This window comes from Grus americana, chromosome 1 (assembly GCF_028858705.1).
Source record: "Grus americana isolate bGruAme1 chromosome 1, bGruAme1.mat, whole genome shotgun sequence".
NCBI classification, from domain to species: Eukaryota; Metazoa; Chordata; class Aves; order Gruiformes; family Gruidae; genus Grus; species Grus americana.
The window spans coordinates 58,016,397-58,039,378 of NC_072852.1; the positions used below are offsets into that span (position 1 = coordinate 58,016,397).

Below are 22,982 nucleotides of genomic sequence, written 5' to 3' on the forward strand. Positions count from 1 at the left end.
GTGAAATGATTAGTTTTGCATAAAAAAGAAAAGTTTAAAAAAAATTTCTACAGGGAGAGAGCGAGAGAGAGAGAGAGAGTTTAAAAATGAATAATAAATGCAGTGATTGCACAAACTGTAGTGGTATTAGATGGTCCTTAGAGAAAAGAGTATTTTGTAGTATCGAAGCATGTGTGTCTGGGATGGTGTTTGGCTTGCTTGAACTGGAGGGAAAGGCATTCTGGGACTAAGCAGCGATCTCTGAGCTGAAAAGGCAAGTTGCATGTTGGAGGAACCCTGTCTACAAACCCTTCCCGTCCTTGCCTCCCAAGTGTTGGAGTGAGTTCCCTTCCCTCCCATACCTCTCCTGTGAGCTAAGGTGGAGTCTCCAAGTGGTATTTCTGGCCAAGTGGCCCTCAGAAATGGCCGGTTGCGTTCTGCCAGAACGTGGATCAGGCCACCAACATGGAAACAGTTGACTTACTTTGCATGCACAGCAAGCTGCTAAGGTTTGGGGTTGGCATGTATCTTTCCTGCCACGTCGCTGTCTCTTCTCTTTTCCCTCCCCCATATCCAAGCAGGATTAAACATGGTGGGCTTATCTCCTGGGAAGTAGATACACCTCCCCTCGTTAGGGTCTCTTAGCTTCTTCCAGCATCAGGTGGGGAGTGGCATTTTTCCATATAGGATTCACCACATCAGGACAGAGAACTGAGTCCCATCTGTCTGTAGTCCAGCGTCCCATCTCTGACAGTGGCTGGATCTTCAGAGGCAGATGAGAGAGCTGCCTTGTGTCCTCTGAAGGTGTTGCTGAGTGAGACATACCCTCTTCTTGAAGCCAGCAAATGCTGGATGTTTTGGGGTGGGGAGGGGAGCGAACACCCCGATGGGACCCCTACAGCTCGAGTAGGGCTGCTGCCTTCTGCTCCGTCTTCCTGTAGGGTGCGGGGGAAGAGTTGCCCGAACGTTTCTTCAAAGCGAGGAGGCAGCTCTCACATGCTGGCTTCCCTATCCAAGATGTCGCTGCTGGGTGTTCATCTGGTGTGTGGGAGTGACTGCAGAGAAGAGGGAAGCCACCAGGTGTTGGTGTCTGAACAGAAGGTGGCAGGCAGGGGACATTAGGACAGGTCGTCTTGTCTGGATTTCTCTGGTGCCCTTGGCTTTGCAGTGGCAGGTGACAGATGTCTCGATGCCTCCCATAGCCTGGGCTGCTCTTGGGAACTTCTCTGTCTGCCCATTGAGCTCTGTCAGTGCTTCCCATGGCCTTCAGCTTGGAGCGGCAGCCTCATGCCTCGTGCTCTCTTCTCGCTGGGCAGAGCGGGACTGGGGAGGCGTGAAGCTAATGAGATGCAAGCTCCTTTTGGGATGGAAAACAGAAATAGAGCGTGGCGAGCAGGCCTAGCTGTGGTGAGCCACTGCTTAATTTCTGTTTTCAAAAGAGAAAGGGAGCATTTCTCTGTGTCTGCCCTTACTGAAGTTCCCAGGGAGATTTTATTATATAAAAAAAAACCAATCCTGCTCTTTGCCAGGTAGGAGCTGTCTCTGAGCTGAGTCTTCCTAGGGATTTCACTCCCTTTCCCAGCCCCTCTTTGTAGAGGAGGTTTTGGCAGCTCCCAGCGTTTGGAAACGATCACCTTCCTGGGGACCTCCTGGCAGAAAGAGGTTGCCATGCTGAAGGATGGTGTCCCGAGTCCCCTGTGCTTCTGCCCACCCCAGGTTGTGGCAGTAGTGGGTCTGCTCGGGAGCAGGCCCTCTTTCCCAGGGAGGTGTAACAAACCTGGAGTGCGTGTCTGGCTAAGTGCTTATTTTTCCCCTCGCCTCCTTCCCCACCTTCCGATGAGACCTTTTCCTCCTTGCCTGGCGCATCCTTTTACTCCAATGTCGCTTGCTTTTGCTGCATTTTTCAATTGCCCAATAATCGTGCAAGAGCTGGGATCTTATTTACTTTTTATATATAAATATATAAATATAAAAGAAACCCTCCCCCCTCCCTTCTCCCCCCCCCCCCAATCTCACCCACCATCCTGTGCGCAGCCTTCCTGATCTCCGCTCTGAAGGTGGTGTGCTGTAGAGGGTTGATTTGGGGCCGGGGATTTGGTGCCTCCTGGGTTTTGTTCCTTCTTGGTTCGCCGTGGCCTTTCTGCCAGCTGCGTCACTGCCCTGTGCCTCAGTCTCCCTCGTGCGAAGGGGGCTGTGGGTGGGTGGAGGGGACCATCCTGCTGAGGGTGCTGGCAGCCCGACTCCCGTGGCGTTTGCACAGAGCCAGAGGAGTGCCGAGTATTGCTTCAGAAATCCCCCTCTCCCTGTCCGTGCTTCCGTCCCCAGATAACTCCAGCAGGTATCTTCATTTCATCGATGCTTTGGAGTTGAGCAAATAAGCGGCTTTATTTTCTTTTCTTATTTCTATTTTTTAGGTCCGTCCCCAGAGCACAATGTGTATGGTTTCTTTTTTGGGGGTATAGATGGGAGGAGACGTTGGGGTCTATCTCCGTCCTTACTTCTGCCCTTCTGTCCTCTTCTACTCTCCCCTTTTGATGTTGCCCTGTGTCAGACTGACGTGTCTAGCGGGGATTGCACCCTTGTCTGTGCAGGGTCAACAGCCTTGGCACCAGCAGCTTTGCATGTGTTCTGCATGGTGCACCTGAGGTGCCCTGAGTCCCACCTGCCTCACCTGTAATGATGTCACAGGGCCATGGGTTGTTCTTTCTCCCATTCTATGTATTCCTCCTTCCAGGAACAAAGGGAGGTGTAGTCAATTTGCCCTTCCCGTGTTGGTGGGCTGCCTCCGGCAGCTCTTCTGTCCCTTGCAGCTTCTGCATGCTGGGAAGCAAAATGTCTCCAGAACCATCCAAAAGCACGGTCCTTGGGGTGAGAGTCCCTCCACCCCAGGTGAGCGCTGTGCTTTGAGCCCTCTCCCTCCTCTCCACTCACTGAGAGTGCCAGCAGAGACAGCGCTGGGGATGGAGCAGTGGGGATGCCCTCTGCGCTCCCGGGCTGAGTGGAGCGGGGAAGTGGGCACCAAGTGCCGTGCTGCAGCGCAGAGAAGAAGTTAGGTGACAGAAGAACGGCTTGGTGCAGTCAGGGTGATGCCAGCTTCCGTACCAGCTCAGAAAATATACGTGGTGGGAGGGAAGGGGCATGGTTGGACAAGCAGCTGAAGTGTTAATGCCCATTGTGGGGCCCCGCTTCTTGACTTCGGTCCTTGTTCAGCTGAGCACTTAGAGCTTGCACTAAACCGTAGGAGGATGGCTGGGTGTGTCAGAGCACTTTGGGGGGCTTTGGGGCCTCGTAGGACTAGCGGGGCCCTTACGTGCTCCGGAGCAGCCCCCCGGCTGCACCCCGCTTGCCAGGGGTGCTGAGGGTTTCCTTCTGGGCGGAGCAGCAGGTAGGTGCTCTTTCGCAGGTAGGTTGCTCTTTAGGTGTCCTGGAGGGACCTTGCTGCTTCTGGCCCCCCGGCTGCAAAGGGGGACGTAGTCTTAGGTCAAGTTCTCAAACTGAAAAAAAAAACCATTGTGATGAGTTATTTTAGAAAAAAGTTTTTGTGCCCGTGCCTCCCCCAAGCTAATCAACGTGGTATGCTGTCCTCTCCTCCTCTTCTTCTCTCCCCTGCCGTTAAGCCTTGTACGCCTCTTAAGAATGGAGGACTCTCTATTTTGGGATATTTTTTTCCTCCCATTTGTTTTTCTTTTTGGATAGAAAGTTGTCCAGTGGTGGTGGTGGAGGACAGGGGCCTGCCTCATCTGTTCCTTCCTTTCACCTTCCCCAGTGCCAAGCTTAGGCTCAATCCTGTAGATTCCTGCAAATACTGAACTTTGAGCAGGCGAGTTACCCCGCTGAGCTCTGTGGTACTCGGGTGCTTCAGATTCTGCCTGCGCTTGAGTTTTGGCAGCATCAGAGCCTTACCCTTTCTCTTAGAGAAGGTCAGACCTAACTCCTAGAGTGCTGATGGTTCTGGTGCAACCCATTTGTCTCTTTATTTCCCCTCACTTGGCATACAGAGTGAGGGTGGTAATTTTTTTTTAATTTAAAATAAACCTAAATATGTATCTTGTAATTTTTTTTATTTTGAAAAAAATGCATTTAAGGATTGTGCACGGATGAATTGTATATCTATATATTTTTTGTCTTGCAATTTTCATTTTAAATATAGTGTTTGTTCAGTTTTTGTTTTTTTTCTTTTTTTTTTTTAAATCCAGTTCCCAGCTGGCTAAACTCTGTCTAGAGCGGATGGGTGGGAGGCGTAGCCATGGGAGGGGCGATTGAATCACCCCTTCCCCTGGTGCTTCTCACAAGAAAATGGTTTGCTCCAGGTTTGGGGGTGGGGGTTGTGCTAATTACTCTTGTATTCTTGTACATTTTGTTCTTTCTGCTGCTCTTGAATATTGTATCAATGCCAGAAATGGGGAGTTAAAAAGTAAAAAAAAAAAAATTAACCCCAATAAATTGTTACATTCCGAAACCTGTTGTCTTCCTTCGGTTCTGCTTTGGGTCTTCAGGCCTTTCTGGACTGAGAAGCTCCAACAATGGACAAGCGAGACTTCTCCTGTAACACTGAGGGAAGAGAGGGCACTTTGGGAAGGCCAAACTGTAGCAAGCAGAACCTGAACATGCTCCTCCAAAGTGCTTTAGAGAACCTCCCATGGGTCTCCTGCATGTTTTCTTTTAAAAATGAAATTAGATCTGAGCACAACCTAGGACTTGGTGGCTGAAAAATGCTTTAGGCTTTTTCTAACTCCAAGATATGTGCCTAAATGCATGCTGATCTAAGAAATACAGTGAAAAATACTATTTAATGTGTGGAATCAAAGCCTCGCATTCTCTCTGTTAGTCTCTCACCCATAGAAACATATAAAAAATGGTTACAGCAAAATTTGGGATGGGGAGGTGCTGCCGGCAGGAGAGGTGATGGGGAAAGCGGATGGGGTTTGGGTGAAGTGGTGCTCTTCAGGCAGGCGGGGAGAAGAGCGGGAAGTCGGTACTTGTGGGTACTGGGACAGGGCAGGCGCTTGAGATGCATCTCCAGTGTCTGAGGCTTGGAAAGCCGCAGGAGAACCTTCTCCAGCAGTGACGTGTCTTGGCTGGCCGGGAGCAGGGAATGCTGCCCGCTCAAGCTGACCACGGCCAAGGTGGTGTGCTATTTGCGTGGTGCCATCAGGCTCGCCTTGCCCTCTGCTGCCAAAATGCCTGTGGGGCCGGCGCTCTCTCCCTCGTCCCTGCACCCTGGTTTTGCTGAGAGGTGAGCAGGCTTTTGGCCGGACCCAAGTACAGCAAATTAAGCCACCTCTGACCCATGCTTTCTGGAGCTGGAGGAAGGCTGGAGAGGCAGATGCCAGCCTTGACCGGAGACATCCAACAAGGTCTTGCATCAGTGTGCTGGTGCAGGCAGACCTTCTAACTGGGGCGTGGTGACACAAGCCACGTCTGTGGGGCTGTGAGACCTGGAAATGAAAGAAGCCGGGATTTCCATGCTATGTGGAGGCTGCAGATCCCTGAGTGAGATGGACTGAAGGCTCCTGGTCCCAGGTACAGCTGGGTCCATGGTGTGGCAGCAGCGGAGGAGCCCTTTTGCCTCATTAGGGTGGCCCTGGGTGTACCCCTGAGCTGGGCGATGGCCCGGGGGGGTGAATCCCCCACCCCAGAGGCCCCAGGTTACCCTCCCCTGGGAAAAGGCTCTCCCCTTTCCTCACCCCCACCACCCTGCTGGTCTGACCATACCAAATGGACCAGGGCTTCCCCCCGGTGGGTAAGGGGCTGCCTTGTTCCCGCCCGGAGGGTCAGGCGGGGGCCGTGCGTCCACTGGGCTCAGAGCAGGCTGATCTCCTTTCCCTGGTGCCAGCAGCCTGCCCGAAAGTCCCTCTGAGCCGGGGCCACGGCAGGGTGGCCCCTTGGCCTGCCTCGCCACTGCCCACGGCTGCCCCTTGGGGACAGCTGCCAGCCCAAGACAGTTTGGGCGTTAATTAGATGGAAGAAAATCCCTTAATCGCTCCCTCCCCGTCCCTCTGAGCTGAATCCGTGAGCTCTAGTTAAAACCAGCTTCTGTCACCAGTCCTGCTCAAAAACAGACTCCCAAAAGATCCCCCATCGCCTCCCCCCACCCCGTCGCCCACAGGAGGGCAGGGTTTCGGCATCACCGTGTCTTTGCAGAGCCGGCTGCCCACCGAGCATCTTTGAATCGTTATTCACAGGACAGGGAGGCTGCTCTGGCTACTCACCAGTCTGAGTCATCGCCCCCTGCGAAAATCTATTTTTGCCGTCTCTTTGTCTCCGGGAAGAAGTTGTGGTCCCTGCTGAGGGAGAGGCAGAAGAGGGATAAGACCCCGGAGGTGGTGAGCCTTGCCCACTGCGGCACCTAGCTCTTCCACCTCCCGTGGCCCTGGCATGGGCAAGTGGGTCGGGGCTGCCGTGGAGGGGTTCACCGGCCCCGCTCACTGCCACAGTGTCATCAGCCAGTGGGATAAACCTCACCATGGCGATCCCGCAGCCTTTGGCAATAAAATTTGGATGACACAAGAAGGATCCTTGGCTGGGCCAGTGCAAAGTCCCCAGCACAGCATCGCTGCCCCCAGCCTGGGACCTGAAAAGCATCGTAGAAGCATACAGCAATTTTTTCACAGGGCATGCAGGTAAAGGACGCCCTTCCCATCCTAATCTGCACACCGTGGGGTAGGGTGGGCTGCTCCAGCACTCACGTGGATTCATTTTGAACCCGCTGCTGACAAGGGTGGCCATGCTGCAGGCAGGGGGTGACGCAGGGGGATGCAATTCCCTGCCACCACTAGGAAAGGGCAGGTTGAAGGCCGGTGGCCTTGCTTCATGCCGCAGGGTGCAGGTTTCCGTTTTCTTTGCATCCTGCACCAGCACCTGCTTGTCCCAGTGCTCTGAGCTCTTGTCTGTCCAGAGTGCTTGCAGACTGCCGGGGCCAGGTGCCTGTCGCTGGGCTTTCTCCACACCCACCTTCTCGCCCCCCTCCATGCCCACATCTGCTTTTCCTCCTCATGGCATTTTGCTGGCTCCTGGGTGAGGATTCTGGGGTGGCTGGGGTGCAATGCGCTCTGCAGGGAGAGAGGGTGGCCATGCCCCACTGGTGGCATCCCGCTCCCTGCCTTCTCCTCCCAAGAAGCCAAATTCAAGGAGTCTGTAGCTCTGGCTCCCTTGCTATCCACTCAACCATGCCTGGGGGGAGAAGATGTCATCTTTACTGGTGTTTCATATCCAGCGCTGGAGCTGTGTTAAACACACATGCTGCTGCTTCCCTGCTGGCTAGGAAGGATTTCCTGCCATTACTGAGCAGAGCTTAAAATCGATTTTGTTTGCTTTCCCTCCACTGCTCCTCTTGGCTCGGCTGGGCTGCGTAGCCAAAGCTCCAGCGTGCCTGGGGAGGGGAGAGGGCACAAAATAGCTTGTATCGGATGGGCGAGTGCACTGTTGGAACAAGGGGAAAGCAGGTGTCTGAAGTATCTTCTTTACGAGTGGTTTAGGATAAAGCGATGGTAGGGGAAGATTAAACACAGGTATTTATTTCCCAAACGGACGATGTGGGCATGCAGGACAGAGGGTGAGGCATCCCATGGCTGCCGTCTGCAACAGTCGTGTCTGGGGTGGGACAGCAGGGCAGCTGCCCCGCCACCCTCCCCGGGGAGGCATTTCCAAGAGCTGGAAGGTTGCTGGTTTAATTTTTAGGAGAAAGGCACGGAGAGAAAGGCCCGCCAGCGGCCCGAACGACCCTCCCGGGGGGGACACCTGATTGCGAGGTGTTGACCTCAGGGTAACGAGGGCCACTTTACTTCCAGCCTGAGCATGTCGCAGGGGAAAAATCCTCCCATGGGCTGTCCCGGGGGAGCATCCTCTTGGTGGTGGCTCCCGCCAGGCCGCTTTCAGCGAGCCCGAGTCCCGGCTGCCGCCGTCCCCGGGTGCCCCCGGGGTGCCGCCACCCCCCCCCCCCCGCCCGCTCCTCCCCGTCTCCGCCGCCTCTTGCCCTCTCACCGCCCGGGCCCCTCGCACTTGCAGCCCGGGAAAGGATGGTCGGGGGAGGGGGTCCCTGAGAGGGGCAGGGCCGAGCGGGGCCGCACGGTCGAGCCGGGGCGGTGGCGGGGGCGGCGGCGGGGGCGGTACGGTGCGTGCGGCGCCGCCCGGCAGATATAAGCGCGGCGCGGCGCGCTGGGGCCCCGGCGCCGGTGCTGTTGCCGGTACCGTCCTTCCCCTCCGGCTCCCTTCGGGCCGTCCGTCCCTCCCTCCCTCCCTCCGTTCATCCATCCCTTCCCGCTTTGTTTTCTCGCCGTCCGCGGGCTCGGGCCCCCCACGCCGCTGCCACCCTGAAGTTTCTGGCGGTGTTGCTGGCGGCGGGCATGCTGGCTTTCCTGGGGGCCATCATCTGCATCATCGCCAGTGTCCACCCGGCCGGCACCGCCGGTCCCGCCGCTCCCCCCGCCGCCGACAATGACTCGGCCGCCGCCGCCCTCCTGCCCGCCGCCGACAAGGGGCTGGGAGCGCTGCACGGCCCCGCCGAGGCTCTGGCCAGCGCCGGGCCGCGCCTGCCGGGGGGACCGCCGCCTCCGCTCTTCAGCCGCTTCGTCTGCACGCCGCTGAGCGCCGAGTGCCCGGCCACCGGCCCCGGTACCGGCCCCGCCGCCGGCCCCGGCCCCGAAGAGCTGCTGGCGCTGCGGAGCGCGGCGGCCCAGCTGCGCCGCACGGCGCTGGAGCAGAAGGAGCGGATCCGCATGGACCAGGAGACCATCCGGGAGCTCACCGGCAAGCTCAGCCGCTGCGAGGGCGGCCTGCGAACCCCTCCCGCCGCCGCCCCCCCCGCCGCCGCCGCCGCCGGGCTCCGCGCCGCCCCGCGCCCCGGCACTATGGGCCACCCCCCCGCAGAGCCGCCCGCCGTGCGGGAGCTGGAGGAGGCCGTCCGCGCCCTCCAGGACCGCATCGACCGGATAGAGGTGCGAGGGATGCTCCCGGGGGTCGGGGGGATGCTCCCGGGGAAAGATGCTCCCAGGGGTCTGGGGGGGGATGCTCCCGGGGAGGGATGCTCTGCACACACCATTCCTCAGGCTTGCTACCACCTGCACCCCAAATGAGCTCGTCCCCCTTGCGAGGCTTCAGGCGGGCTGTCCTTGCCCAACTCTTCCCTGAGATCTCTGCCTGGGGGGAAGCGGCTCACCCTCAGCCCCTTTCTCTTCCCTCTATGCAGGGTGGTCCCAAGGGACCAGGGCTGCCCTGCTTCCCCCCCGCACCTGCACCCCGGTAGGGCACCTCGCTTGCTCTGTAGCACCCACCAAGGCCTCCGCTGGAGCGAGGGCAGCAGGTCGCCCGCTCAGGGCCAGATCCTGCCCTTTAGCAGAAAGGTAAATCCCACCCGATACCATCACCGTTATGGACGGGATGTCTCAAAAGTGAAGTGTGGTGCCATCTGCCGCAAGTGCAGCACCCCTTCCTGTGTGGTTTGTAGGAACTGTAGAGAAGGGGGCAACTGGAGTTGCATGCTGTGGCCATCACTGTGGCATCAAGCTGTTGGCACCGAGGATGCTGACCCTCGGTCCCGCTCTTTAGCATCCATGCAGTGTGTGCCCGGCAGGCTCAGCCCTGGCCCAGCCGCAAGCCAGCAGCACCTAAAGCTCTGTGGTGATGCCTGGGATGGGTCCCATCACAGGGCACATCTGTGTGTTGATTTATTTGGGCTGATGTGGGCTCAGCAGTTGCACAAACCTTAGCAGAATTTGCAGGATACAGCCAGGGCAATGGTTTGGGCACATGGGAGCTGCTGGAGAGGAGTTGTCTGGTTTCCCTGGGGGGTTTGCTTCAGATGTCCCATCTTTTCTGGGGGTTGTGTTGTCCCCTGAGGTCTGTCGGGGACCACAGCCACCTGCAAGGAGCCTCCTGTGAGTCCTCAACCTCCTCATCTTCCCGTTTGGTTCCCTATTGCCCTCTCTGCTCCTCCCCAGAGCGCAGAGCTGGGAGGGGGGTCAGGTAGCACCCCATGAGGTCCTTCTCCCTAGCTTTGCCCTTCTGCAAAGGGCAGCCATGTGGGCACAGTAATGGCAGGCCACGGGCAGAAAATTCAGAGCCACTAAGGTCACAGGCTGAGAAATGAGACCGGGAGAGAGGGTTATTGTAATGGATGGAGATATGAACAGGGATAGAAAGACCGGGAAAGGCAAGTAAACACATGCACATGTGTAGGGATAGAGCTGTGCACTGGAGGAAGCACCTGTGAGCTGTCAGGGTAATGCATGCACACACACGAAAACAGAGACATGCCACGCATGTGTGGGGAGAGGGGGACGTGCAGCCGGCTGAGCATGATGCCCAGAGCCTGACAGAGCCGAAGGGAGGGACAGAGCCACCCTGAAACCCTCCTGCAGCCCCAAATAAAGAGATTCCCACGAGCAGGATAACACAAGTGGGCTAAGAAATGCATGTGCAGGCAGCGGATGTGCTCACCCAGAAGTAAAAGGGGGGAAAAATAAGCCCTTGCACGCCCCCCCCCACCTGGGTGTGCATGAGGTGATGCATGGTGGGACAGTGCCTGGCACATCAGTTTGAACCTGGGATCATTGGGCCTTTAGCTGCTCTCTGGTCACACTCTCCCCCTTCCCTGAGGGGCTGTGTCACCCGTGAGCTGCCCTGGCCCCTCTTCTGGGGTTTCTGGTGATCGCAGGAGGTTTGGGGTGGAGGAGGGTGAAGCTCACGAGGGCTGGAGCAGGCTCTCATGTGCGCCAGGGGAGCCTGAAGCGATGCTGGGTCGGGGCTCACATGCACACACGCCGATGAGGAACACAAGCGGCACATCACCAAAAATGTTCCCTTTCATGTTGCTGGGGACCCAGGGGTGCTCTGCAGGGGAGACACAGCCCGTGGCTCGGAGGGCCCTGCCAGCTCAGGAAATAGGGCAGTGTGTCGCAGGTGGGCTGGACTTGGGCTGTCCTGGCCCTGGACTGCTGTGACGGCCCCAGCCTGGCCAGCTGAGCCCTGGGGTCACACCTCAGCCATGCAGTGATGGTGTGCCCCCCCTATAGCCCCCCTCCCCAGCTTGCCTTTGTCTCCCCCGTGTATGAGCAGACACCCAAAAACTTGACAGCGGGGTGCCTGTGCCTCTCCATCTTGCATGGCTCCATCCATTGGCCCTGGGAACCTTCCTGGGGTACCCCATGGCATGGGGGGCACCCCCAGCCCCAGCAGCTCTCCTAAAAGGAGGCAGTGATCACCCCAAGAGGTGACCTGGAAGGGGACAGTCCCAGGGTGGCTGCCAGTGTGCCGGAAGCTCTGCGAAACCCTGTGGGAGGGAGGGAAGGAGAGGAAACGCTGGCGAAGCCTGGGGTAGCTCCGTCTTGGGAGAGGGATGACACAAAATGCCGTGCCCACCCCCCCAGGAAGGCTGCGTCCCAGGGCATCTCCCGGTGGGTTTGCCAGCAGGGATTACTGCTGGAGGCTCCGGAGCCAGGATTGCAGGGAGGGGGCTGGCGGAAGATCGCTGATCTAATCCGGGCGCTCTCGGCCCCGGTTGTGAGGCATAACAAGATTTACTGATGGGCCAAAAAAACCTATTAAGTCATTTGATTCTTAATTTTGGTGGTGTGGCAGCAGGGTTTCCTGGGGAGGGATGCAGGGAGGGCCCCCACGGGCTTGCTCTTTGCCCCCTGCCATTACAGCGGGGACAGGCAAGCGCTGGTGCAGTGTTCACACGGGGACATCTTCCCCCACCTCATCCTACTCCCCCCCGCTCCCCAAGGCATCACTTGTCCTTTCCTTGTGCACAGGAGCCTGGCTGGGCTTTTTCCTCCCGGTTTTGAAGGGTCCCCCCTGCTCTCCACACATTCTCATGTTCATATTCTTGGGCACATCTTGGCACACAGGGCCAGGGGGCCCAGATGCTACATTTCTACGCTTTTAATTACTGCTGCAAATGGAAACGGAGCGGTTTCAGAGTGGTGAGGGAATCACTTTGGCCGCCTGGGCTGTGCCGATGTGCAGATGCCCCCCTCCTTGCCATCATCCCTTGGAGGGGAGCGGAGCAGGAGGGAGGTCAGCCCAATGGGCTCTATGGGGGGCCTGGCCCCAGTGGAACCGTAACAGCCTGTTTGCTCCTCAGCCGGCGTGCCGGCTGTGCCGTTGTGGCTGGCAACCTGGCTGCTGGCAGGAAACCCGTGGGTATGGGCATGGGAACAGGAGCGAGCTGGCTGCCTCCCTCCGGCTTCCATCTCCAGCAGAGCAGGGATGGAGAGCCCCAAATGGTGACCGCCCCAAGCCCCGAGCAACGCTTGAGGGGGACGGGATCAGCAACGAGCTCTTCTCTTGCGAGGAGGAGGAGGGGAAAGGCCGATGCACCCCTGCTTGTTCCCTACCCAGGCAGTCCCTCCTGGAGTTTAATGACCCCCAAACTCCTGTGTGGGTCCAAAAGGGTGGCGGGGTCCGCAAGACCCCGGCACAGCGCGTGTGCCATCCCGTGGTGCTGACCGTCCCGTGGAGGAGCTGCGGGCAGGCTGCGAGGATTCATGGGTCTGGGGAAGGGGATGGGGCTGCTATGTGTGTGCGCCCAGCTCGGCATCATGATCCCTGGGATGTGCCGGGGCATCATCCCGTGGCAGCTAAGGTGGGCACTCATGTGCTGGCGGCCGAGGGGGAGTGGCAGGGCCCAGATTTGCCGGTGCATTAGTAAATGAGGCTCTGATCGCCTTACATAAATCAAAGTGCATTTGCTGACCGAGGGCTACAGCCTGAGTGAGCGCACGCCGATGTCGCTGCCCGGGTCCCATGGCCCCCCACCCCCGCCTCCCCTTCTCTGCCCCCCCCCACCAACCGTTGACATTTAACGTGATTAATATTACCTGGCATCATTCAATCTTTTTTTTGCTGGCTCCGGTGGCCAAAAAGCGTCGAGCGAGCCTCCCCCGCACCCGCTGCCCACTCCCCTGCTGCCTGCGCGGCGGCAGATGGGAAGCCGGGCGCCTGCGAACAGCCGGGGAGAAGGCGCTCCCCCCCCTCCCCTCCCCAAAGGTCACCGGTAGATAACAGCTGCACATCTAGCATCAATAATTTTGCAAATAATTTAATTTGAGAGAAAGATGCTCGAGTGGCAGCTTGGAGATGTGGAGGATGGTTAGGGGATGCAGCCCAGCCCGGCACTGGGGGAATCACCTGGCACATCCCAGCTGTGGGGGGGTGGGATGAGGAGATCTGGTCTCCTGTCCGGTCGTGGTCTGGATGCAGGGATGGAGATGGTGTCTGCTGTGATGCTCCTGGGATGATGGAGTGGCCCCCAAACTCTGCCAGATGAGGGTACTGGCTGCATCCTTTGCCATGAGGAACATGGGGTTGGCAATGGTTTGGCTGGCCATGTGGGTCTGGCTATCGGTGCCCCAGTTGCTGGACTGGAGGGTCCAGGGTGAGCTGGAGAGAGGGATGGAGGGGGAAAAAACTCAAGAAAGGGGAAGAAATTGAGCAAAAGGGGAGAGACAGCGTGTGTGTGCATCAGGAGACACTCCGAAACTGGAGAAATGAAAAAGCCATAGGGAGAAAAGTTACAGAGGGAAGAAAATAGCAGCAGGGAGAAAAGCAGGAGAAAGAGGGAGGAAAAAAAAGCGCTCAGTCACTACTGAATAATGTAGGGCAGGCTATTGGGGGCTAGCGAGAGTGACAAAAGCTCCCAGCCTTTTCTTTTTTCGTCATTAACAGATGGAGCCGTGCATGAAAGCAGGGACGTAGGCTCCAAACCCGCAGCTCGAGCAATCAAAGCGTGCAGCAGACAGGAGCACGCCAGCCTCCCCTGCAGCCAGGCAGCCTGAAGGGATGAGAAAAGCTCTCGGAGCCCATGGGATGCGGGCACGGACAAAGAGGCAAAATAAACCCCCACCCCACCTGCGCTGCCCCCCGCCAACACAGCCAACTCCGCTTGGATATGAGCACGGGCAGCCCCGGGTGGGAATTATCCCTGCCGGGAGGATGAGAATTAACCTTTCCACTCGCCTTTCCTTCCCTCCCGCCATCCTTCCCTGCCTTTCAGCCAGCTGCACCAGTGGGTCCCCAAGACACCCCGCCCCTAAAAAAGGGGCTAAAGCCCCCTCCCCATCAGCTAATCCTTCCCTGTTTATTGAGACCAAAGGTAGGGTGCCCTTTGCTGGGCGCTTTTCCCTGCTCAGAGAGGTTTTGCTCTCTACAAGAGAGTGCCACCGGAGCAAGCCAGCAGTGAGACCTGGCGTTTGGTCAGGGCTGGCAGATGTCCCCTGCACAACCTCTCTTTTCTTGCTGGGTTTTGGTTCTTCGCATTGGTTTTCCTGACAAAACCTGTGGGTTTGTCCCGGCAGACCCCACTGGAGGCTCTTCCGGACCCTGGAGCATCGCAGCCTCCCTTTTATTTGCAGCCTGAGTGTGTTCCTGCCCGATGCGGGGCCATTTGCTCACACCAACACCATCTTCTCGCTTTCCCTCTCCCTGTTACCTTCTCCCTGCTGTTCCCATCTGCCAAGGCTGCATCCTGCCCGGACAAACCCGGCTTTCCTCTGGAAAGGGGAGCTGTCTGCTGCGGGGATGTGGGAGCAGAGCAATCACCCGAGCAGAGCATGGCTTGTGCTGGCGGGATCTGCATCCCACACCTCCGAAGGCTTTCAAGCACGGATTGATGATGTCCTGCTTTTTATTTTTCTCTTTAGAGCAAAAATCCTACTTCGGTGAAGGAGCTGGGGGGATGGGTTTGGGGTTTCGACATGGATCAGGTGGCACCTTGACCATCAGGACCTTGACCTCCTCCTGCCCTCCCCAGCATCCCTGGGCAGCTGCTCCAGAACTGGGGGGGCTCTGGCTTGGGATCGGCGTGTCCAAACACCCTACCCCAGGCACATGGTGCTGCTCCTCTCCTGGAGGACTTTGCTGCTTTTTTTTTTTTTTCTTTCCCCTCTTCCAAATCAGGGGACGTGCAATTTGGAAATCGTACAAATTCCCCCTGCCTTTCCCTCCCTCCTTGTTCATGATGGATATAGCAAAGATTGGGGGTGACATGGAGGGCATCTTTGGACCCTTGCATCTTTGTGTGTGTGATCATCAAGTCCTGTCCATCCTGGAAAAGCGGGGCATAGGGAAGAAGAAAAAGCTGGAAGCCATAACCAGAGATGAGCGTGGTGACCTCCTCCAGGCCAGCTCTGAGGCTGGGGGGAACTGACCAGATCAGCAGGTTTGGCATCAGCCCGTGTCCCACCAGCACAAGCTGTGCAAATGTCCAGGGCTGAAGCAGCCATGCAGATCCCTCTCAGTGCCAGAGTGGCCATGGTGACCCCTGGCTTGGCCTCTGCCAGAACTTTGGGGAAGGTCTGGCAGCACGGGGAAGTTGGCCACCATCTTTCCAAACCCATGGCAGAGAGCCTAATGCCCCAAGGACATGGGGAAGGGAGAGGGCTGCTATTTATGGAGAAAGCCCAGGAGTGTGGCAAAGGACCACCTTCTCCCTTCCAGCCTGGTTTTCTTCCAGCTAGGATGGGGTCTCCCACTGAGGTGGGATCTGGGGTCTTTGCAGGGTGCAGTAGCGGCTGGGAGCTTCCTCGCCAGGCGTCGGGTTTTGGATCAGCCAAGGGAAGATTTTTGGTCTGGGTTTTAACCCAGATGGGACAAGACACGTTCGATGTCCCCAAGTGACGGGTCATGTCTCGATGACCAGAGGTGCGACAGCCTGGCCACTGGCCCCACTTCTGCATGGCATCCTGATGGCCTGGGAGAGGCTGGCTGACACTTACGGAGAGCTACCTGCCCGACCTGGCACACGTGCACGCACCCCCGCGTGCCGACTGAGCCGGGCTAAGAGGATTACAGCCCCATTATGTGATGTTAACGCACCGGCCGTGGTGAAGCAGCCTCAGGAGCGGCAGGGATGGGAAATCCGAGCTCCTTCCCGCGTTGTTCCTGCCTTGTGAGAGGCTGCCTGCAGGAGCAGAGCCAAGGGATGACCCAAGCACCCGTGCATCCCCTCCTTGTTCTGTCTCTGAAGCAGCAGAAAGTCATTAAGAGCAGCCAAGCTTCGTTTTGCAGTAAGGAACTCAATGGGGGCTCTGAGAGGGGAGGTACGAAGTCAGCTGGAGGCTCTTGGAGAAGATCCGGCTGCGGATGTGGGGTTGTGATCTCAGCACTCCCCACGGTGGTGTGGGCTGGGCACGTCTTTATTTAACCTTTTATGGTGACACCGCGCTGAATTTTCTCTTTTCTCCCTGCTTTCCTCCCCATTGCGGCTGCTGCCGAGTGCAGCAGGAGCTGCCAGCCCGCACCAACGGCTCGGGGCCCACCGCCCCGGCGCTTGCCCGTGATGCCCTCCACACCAAGATGGAGCAGCTGGAGGAGCAGCTCCTCTCCAAGATCCTGACCCTGCAGAAGGAACGCCAGGCCGCCAGCACCGACCGCAGCCAGCAGCAGCACGACATCGAGAAGGAGCTGAACTCCCTCCAGAACCGGGTGACGGAGCTGGAGCATGGTGAGTCCTGAGTCCTGCCCAACGGGGATGAAGGTGGCGCAGGAGGTTCCTAGGACAAGCCACCCTCATCCCAGCGATGGGTGCTGACCCTCCTCTCTCCTCCCCATCCTCGGCATGCAGGACCTCCAGGCTACAGCCCTCCTGACGCCTTCAAGGTGACCATCCCAGTGCAGAACAACTACATGTATGCCCGCATGAAGAAAAGCCTGCCGGAGCTCTATGCCTTCACCATCTGCATGTGGCTGAAGTCCAAGGCCCTGGCAGGGCTCGGCACCCCTTTCTCCTACTCCGTTCCAAGCCAAGCCAATGAGATTGTGTTGCTGGAGTGGGGCACCAACCCCCTGGAGCTGCTCATCAATGATAAGGTCAGCCCAACTGGAGGTGGGACGGGAGGGAAGCTCCTGCCCTTATGCCCTCCCCTTTGACTCCCCTGGAAAATGATGCCTCTGGGGGTACCGGCATGGAGAAGCTGGGAGGAAGGGACCCGGGGTGGAGGGGGGAGGCAGGAGGATGAAGAGGATGGGGAGGATGGCTCACCAAGGTGAGTCTTGAGAAGGAGAAGCAGCACATCCAGATGTCTGTAGAATTTTGGGTGTCACCACCACTGGGGTGCACCACTTGCTCTGTGAGGGGCTGGGGGGATATTGGGGTCCTCCAGCAGTCCCACCAAGCACCAGGCTCTTGCTTTTCATGTGAAGGTTGCCCAGCTGCCACTGAGCCTGAAGGACAAGGCCTGGCACCACGTCTGCGTGGCGTGGACCACCCGGGACGGAAAGTGGTCGGCGTACCAGGACGGCGAGCAGCGGGGTGCCGGTGAGAACCTGGCCTCCTGGCATGCCATCAAGCCCCAGGGCGTCATCATCCTGGGTCAGGAGCAGGTACATGTTGGCCCGCCGCCGAGGGCTGCCAGTTCACATTGCTCCGCCACAAAGCTGGCCGGGGGGGGAACTCCCAAATGGGGCGAGGGTGGGGGGCAGTGCAGGCAGGGTGCATTGGCAGTGCGGGATCTCCTGCCTGCTCATCCAACCTCCGGGCAGGCCATGTGTGCTCATCATCTTCTCTTCCCTCTCCCCATCCCACTGTCCCCCATTTGCTCCCTGCCTTGTCTGTCTGCATCCCCCCCACATGTCCATCCCTTCCCCTCCTTGCCTTCGGGCATCTCCCTCTGCTTCTCCCCCTCTTCTCCACCCTCTCTGCCTGGTGGATGTGCATCCCCATCCCTGTCCCCACCCCTGTCCCATCACCTCTCCCGCTCTTTTCCAGGACACACTGGGCGGCCGCTTTGACGCCACGCAGGCCTTCGTGGGAGAGCTGGCACAGTTCGGCGTGTGGGACCACATGCTGGCGCCGGCGGAGATCCTGGGCTTGGCCAACTGCACCTCCCACCTCCAAGGCAACGTGATCCAGTGGGATGACCAGGCAGTGGAGGTCTTCGGGGGTGCCAGCAAGGGGGGCTTTGCTGCCTGTGAGGAAGGGAGGAAGGCGTGAGTGGCCCCTCACCCCCTCCCCAGCACCAAGGAGCCCGACGGCAGCCCCAGAGGAGACAGCGGGGAGCCCCTTTCTCCCTTCCCAGACCGCCGAGCCTTGCCGCCGCACTGGGGCAATGCTCAAGCCCCCCCACACCAGTGTCCTGGGAGTGGGGGGGGGCCCCGGCAGCCTCCCTCTTGCCCTCATGCCGGTGGCGTGGCTTTGTCCCCGCTTCCGGCATGTCTGCTCCTGGGTGTTGCCTTGCCCTGCTTGTGTTTCTGGAGGACCTTGCTGTACCTGCAGGCATCTCCGGTACAGTGAGGGTCCCTGCCCTGTTGGCCCCAATGGGGAGTGGGAAGGAGACCTCCATCCGCCCCAAGCATGGTCCAGGCTTGGTGGGATGCCAGCGTGCAGGCATCCCCCGAGCACATCCCCTTTCCTTATTTATTTCTAGTGCCCCACTACCTGGTTTTGTGAGCCCGTACTCCAAATGGTTGTGAGCATCTCCCCCACTGGCCCCATCCCCTCTTATCCTGCTGCCCGAGGGAGGCTGAGGAAGGATGGTGGAGGGTCCGTGGGGCAGTGCTCCTCTCCTGCACCCCTTCCCCTGCCTCTGCTGCCTGTTCGGGCAGAGCTGCCCGAGGGGAGTCAGAGGGAAGCAGAGTGGGACCCCCCCCAGCCACAGTCGGCCAGCCACTGAGGGAACGGAAGGAAAGGAGCAAAGCATCTCCCCCAGCCCTGGCCGCGAGGGAGGGAATGCAGCACGCAAGAAGATAACGGAGATGGAGGATGGTGCTGGCTGGAGGAGCCCTGCGGTCTGTCCTCTGGCCTTTTGGGCGCTGGATTGAGTTGCTGCCCTCACCTCCACCTGGTCCCCTGCTTTGAGCTGCTCCTGGCCAGGGATGGGGCCACCAATGGCCATGGAACTGGTGTGGGGGCAATGGGGTGGGCTGGTATTTTCCCCGTGGAGTGCCTGAGAATACGCTGTTTCCACCCCGCGTGGTCACCGATGTCTCAATACACGAGTGTGTGCGTGTGCGTGCGTGTGTGTGTCGGGGGGGGGGCGGTGGGAGGGTTATTTTGGGGGTCTCATGGTTGCTCATTGCAGTGTCCAGCTTCCAGTGCTCCTCCATACCCCAAGTCTCACTTTGCACTTTCATCGATGGCTGCCCCCCAGCCCGGGGGAGGCAAAGCAGGCAGAGGGGACAGCCCCACTGCCCTGTGTGTCCCCCGCAGGGTCCCTGCCAACGCTGGGGCAGCTCAGCCGGCCATGGGGGACGTGGCGGGGATGGGGCACAGCCCTTGTGCCAAGTGGGAAACACTGTGACCGTCGTGCACCCCTCTGAGCTGCCCCCTCTCCCTCGCTCGCTCACGCGCTTTCTCTAATGCACGTTCGTGAAAGGGGCCCCTGATGCGCGCCCATGTTGGGACGTTTCTTTTGTAAAGCTGATTGATTGTGAATAAACGTGATGTTTTCTGTTCAAGCCTCCCGCAAGGTGCACGGTCGCTGTGGGGACAGAGGGGACCAGCGTGCCCGAACTGCCGTGTCCTTCCCCGGGATGCTCAGGGTGGCATCCCCGGAGGGAGACAGCTGGGCTCGCAGTTGTGTAGCTGGCATTACAGAAACATCATCCCAAGGGTCTGGGTATCGTTGCCCCAGGGAAGGGTGGTGTCACAGTCTGGGCACCCCATCATGGAGCAGCATGGGGTACAGGCTGCTGCTGGGGGGCTGAGGGAAGCACCACTCCATAGAAGAGGAACCCCCATCCTGACAACAGGGAAGCAGAAACCAGTGGGAAATCACGGCCTCCGGGTCAGATCGTGATGGTGAGGAGCTCACGTTGGGTATAAATCTAATTAAGTACTAGTAATGAGTTCCTGACCTAGCTAGGCACAAGCTGGTCCACCCTCAGCACAGCTCTTAGAGCCGCCTATTCTAGAGCAACCCATGGCCAGGTCTGCACAATGCTTTTGCCCCTCAGTGGCTCCTGTCCCTCCTAGGAAAGACACAACCTTGCCAATATTTGGGGAAAACAGAGCATAAAGCCTGAGGACTCAGTTTTCCCCAGGGTCCTGCCATCGCTGGCATGCCAGTGGGGTCTCCTCGCTGAGCCAGAACCATCCCCCCAGCTCCCACTTCTCCTTCTGGAGGGTATTTAATGCCATAAAACAAAGTCTGGGGCTCTCACCTTCAGCCCATCTCAAAGTTGAGGGTTTTTTTGAAGGAAAAAAAAAATAACTCTTGAGTACATACATCAGCTGGAGCATACGGCTCAAGGGCTTTGCTGAGCTGGAGGCTCACCCCCACATCAGTAACAGGAGGGGGTTCAGCAGGTGACCTCTGCTTGTGTGCCCAAATAACAGCAACATAATCAGGAAGAACAGCACTTTTTAGAGAAGGAAATGTCCAAAACCGTTGCTGGGATCACAAACTTAGGAGGAGGTGAAATAGAGGGGGGACTGGTCCAGAAGGCCCCCCCAATTAAAACTGCAGGAGGCCTGCAAGGGGGCTTTTGGGGCTGCTGGCCAAGGCAGAAGACACGCGGGAGGATGCACGAGGATGGAAACAGCCTGGATGCTGATGTAGGCTACTGGCATAAAACCCATCTCCTCCGGAGCCCGGAAACCCATCCCACGCTGAAATCTGTGTAAACTCCGCTCAGAACAGCAGAAACAAAGGGGACGCCAGGAGATGCTCAGGCAGGGACTTCGGTGCTGCCCTCTGCCTCCCTGGCAGACGATGCCAGCGGGATCCCAACCCCAGCCATTTCCCTGGGACGTGTGGATCTGTCACTGCTGGGATGGGAGAAAGGGGGGAGCCCAGCAGCACGGCTTCTGCAGGGCCACCTCCTTTCCCCCCAGAGACTCACCGCCAGTTGGGCAGATGAGGGGGTACGCAGGAAAACTTGATATAATTTATCCAGACGTTTTAAAAGCTTATAGCAAACACCTCCATATAAGGCTCTTCAGGAACCGAAGGCATTACAGAGAGATTAGAAACTGGTTGGGAGACAGAAAATCAAGAGTAGGAATAAATATTTGATTTCCATTCTGCCCCGGCTCTCTGCGGGAAGCAGCGGCTGCTTCTCACCCATCTGGGGAGGAGGAGAGCAAGACAGGAACATTTATTTTTGGTAAGCTGAGCCTCGCAAGAGCTGCAAACCTGTGACAGGGCTTAAAAGGTGGAGGAGACAACAAATCAATGGCATTGCTGGCTGGAAGGAGTAATTACAATGACTTACACATATTGCTTGCTTCTAAATTAACCAGGAGCACTCCGGAGAAGACCCGCGTGTCTCTCTAAGGGCAGCTGGATGGAAAACAATGCCTTGTGTGCAAAAGAGACAAGGAACAACAAAGTCACCCTTGGGAGGGGTTAAAGAAGGACATTTTTACCAACGACGCAAAGGTTTTGCTGTTGGGGTAGCTTGGTAGGTGCGCTCAGCTGGGATGCTGGGTTGTGTCTGGATACCTAAGATGGGGGGGCAAAGAAATGGAGGAAACCCAAGAGGTGGGCAGAGCAGAGGCACCGTCAGGCTACGGCGGTTCTGGGGGGGCTAGCACAAGAGGACATGGTGGGGGAGACTGTTGGATGCGATGGATACTGCCTGCACGCTCTCCTCCATCTCCCCACCAAGGGGCTGTTAGCACACTTCAAGGGGAGGAAAGGGACGGCTGTTTCCCTTCCTAATCTGCAGGACGCACTGCTGCAGGGCTTTGCGCAGGCCAGGGGCTTAGCCAGACTCAACACTCCCCCTCACAAGGGCTTTGTCCTGCAGCAAAGACCGGGTCAAACATGGCAACTGGAAACCTTCAGGCCTGATGGCTATTAATTATCAGGTTTGAAAAGAAAACACAGCAAATCCTGAACCCCTCCAGCCCCTTCCCAGCTTTCTGGAGGGGCACCACCAGCCATGCAGGCTCTGCCTCCCCGGGGACACGGGCAGCCCTGGGACCCCTGCCTTGGGGCAGGCTTTGGGGAGCTCCTGTGCTCCCTGACACCTGTGGCCTCAGCTTCAGGCCTGTGGTGTGTCAACCTCCCGGTCCCCTCAAACCAGATCAAGCCAGCTCGTACTTCGACTCCGGGAGGTGACACTTCCGAAGCCCCCATTACTCACAGTGCCCTAGCAATGGGGGGGCTGCCTTAATTGCCTTCCTGCGCCTCTCCATCCTGCCGGGAGCCTCCTCCGCTCCCCTCCCCAGGAAGGCTCATTAAGACTCGTGCAGCACTCGCACGGGGAACGTGCCGTGCCGTGCTTCCAGAGCATCTGGCACAGGAACGGCCCCTGCATGGCTGCTAGTGCTGCAGCAGCAGCCGTGACTAGAGGTAGCAGCTACGGGATCACGCGTTGGTGCTGCCTTGCCCAGCAGACCAGGGGATCCGGCTGTCCCAAAGCGGGTTGCTCTCTCCATCTACAGACGGGCACCCGGTCGCTCAGCACGGAAACTAAAGACCGGGTGATGTGAAGCCAGACGTGTACCTGCCTTTTGCGCTAGCAGCTCAGGAACCACTACGTGATCGCTGCGTTGGCCCAAAAAGGCTTTGCCTGGCTTGCAGTGCTGTGGAGAGGCAGCCCGCAGAAACTTGGCGCTTGAGGGTCCAGAAACGAGCTGCCCGCATTTTGCTAAGCCATAGCAGACGGAGACAGGCCAGCAGGATGCTCTCCTTCCTCAGGAGGCACCTCTACCTCGCAGCCCCGCTGTATCGCCCACCGCAATCACAAAACACACGGCATTCCTAACTTTGGGCCCTCTGCAGTTTGGGGTTTGGCCATTTTTCCTTAGCTTTTCACCTAGCAGCCGCTGATGAATAATCCTTACAACCAGTCCCAGCATTTCCCGAGGGAAACGCTCTCAGGGGACACATTGATCAAAACCAAAGCACATTTAATTGAACCCAGAATCCCACACGCATGCGCGCTCCCCTCTCCCCCCGCCCCCCCGAACAGAAGCATACGCACACAAACATACCAGCTCGCACTGACTTGCTGCTTAGTAGCAAAAGTGGGTGAACTACATAGGGATTAAAGCATTAAAAAAACCACAGCAAGAATACGATGCTTGAAAGCGCTGTGTCCCCAGAGAGATTAGA

At 58.0% G+C, this 22,982-nt stretch overlaps 1 protein-coding gene across 1 annotated transcript; it reads left to right on the plus strand.

Moving 5' to 3' along the window:
* The first annotated feature begins 8,061 nt into the window (after positions 1–8,061).
* NPTXR (neuronal pentraxin receptor) lies at positions 8,062–19,374 on the plus strand. The gene is made up of 5 exons (XM_054827082.1): positions 8,062–8,915; positions 16,201–16,423; positions 16,544–16,788; positions 17,122–17,301; positions 17,687–19,374. The coding sequence occupies exons 1-5, from the start codon at positions 8,325–8,327 to the stop codon at positions 17,909–17,911; spliced, it is 1,464 nt and encodes a 487-aa protein (XP_054683057.1). The 5' UTR covers positions 8,062–8,324; the 3' UTR covers positions 17,912–19,374.
* Positions 19,375–22,982: the final 3,608 nt, after the last annotated feature.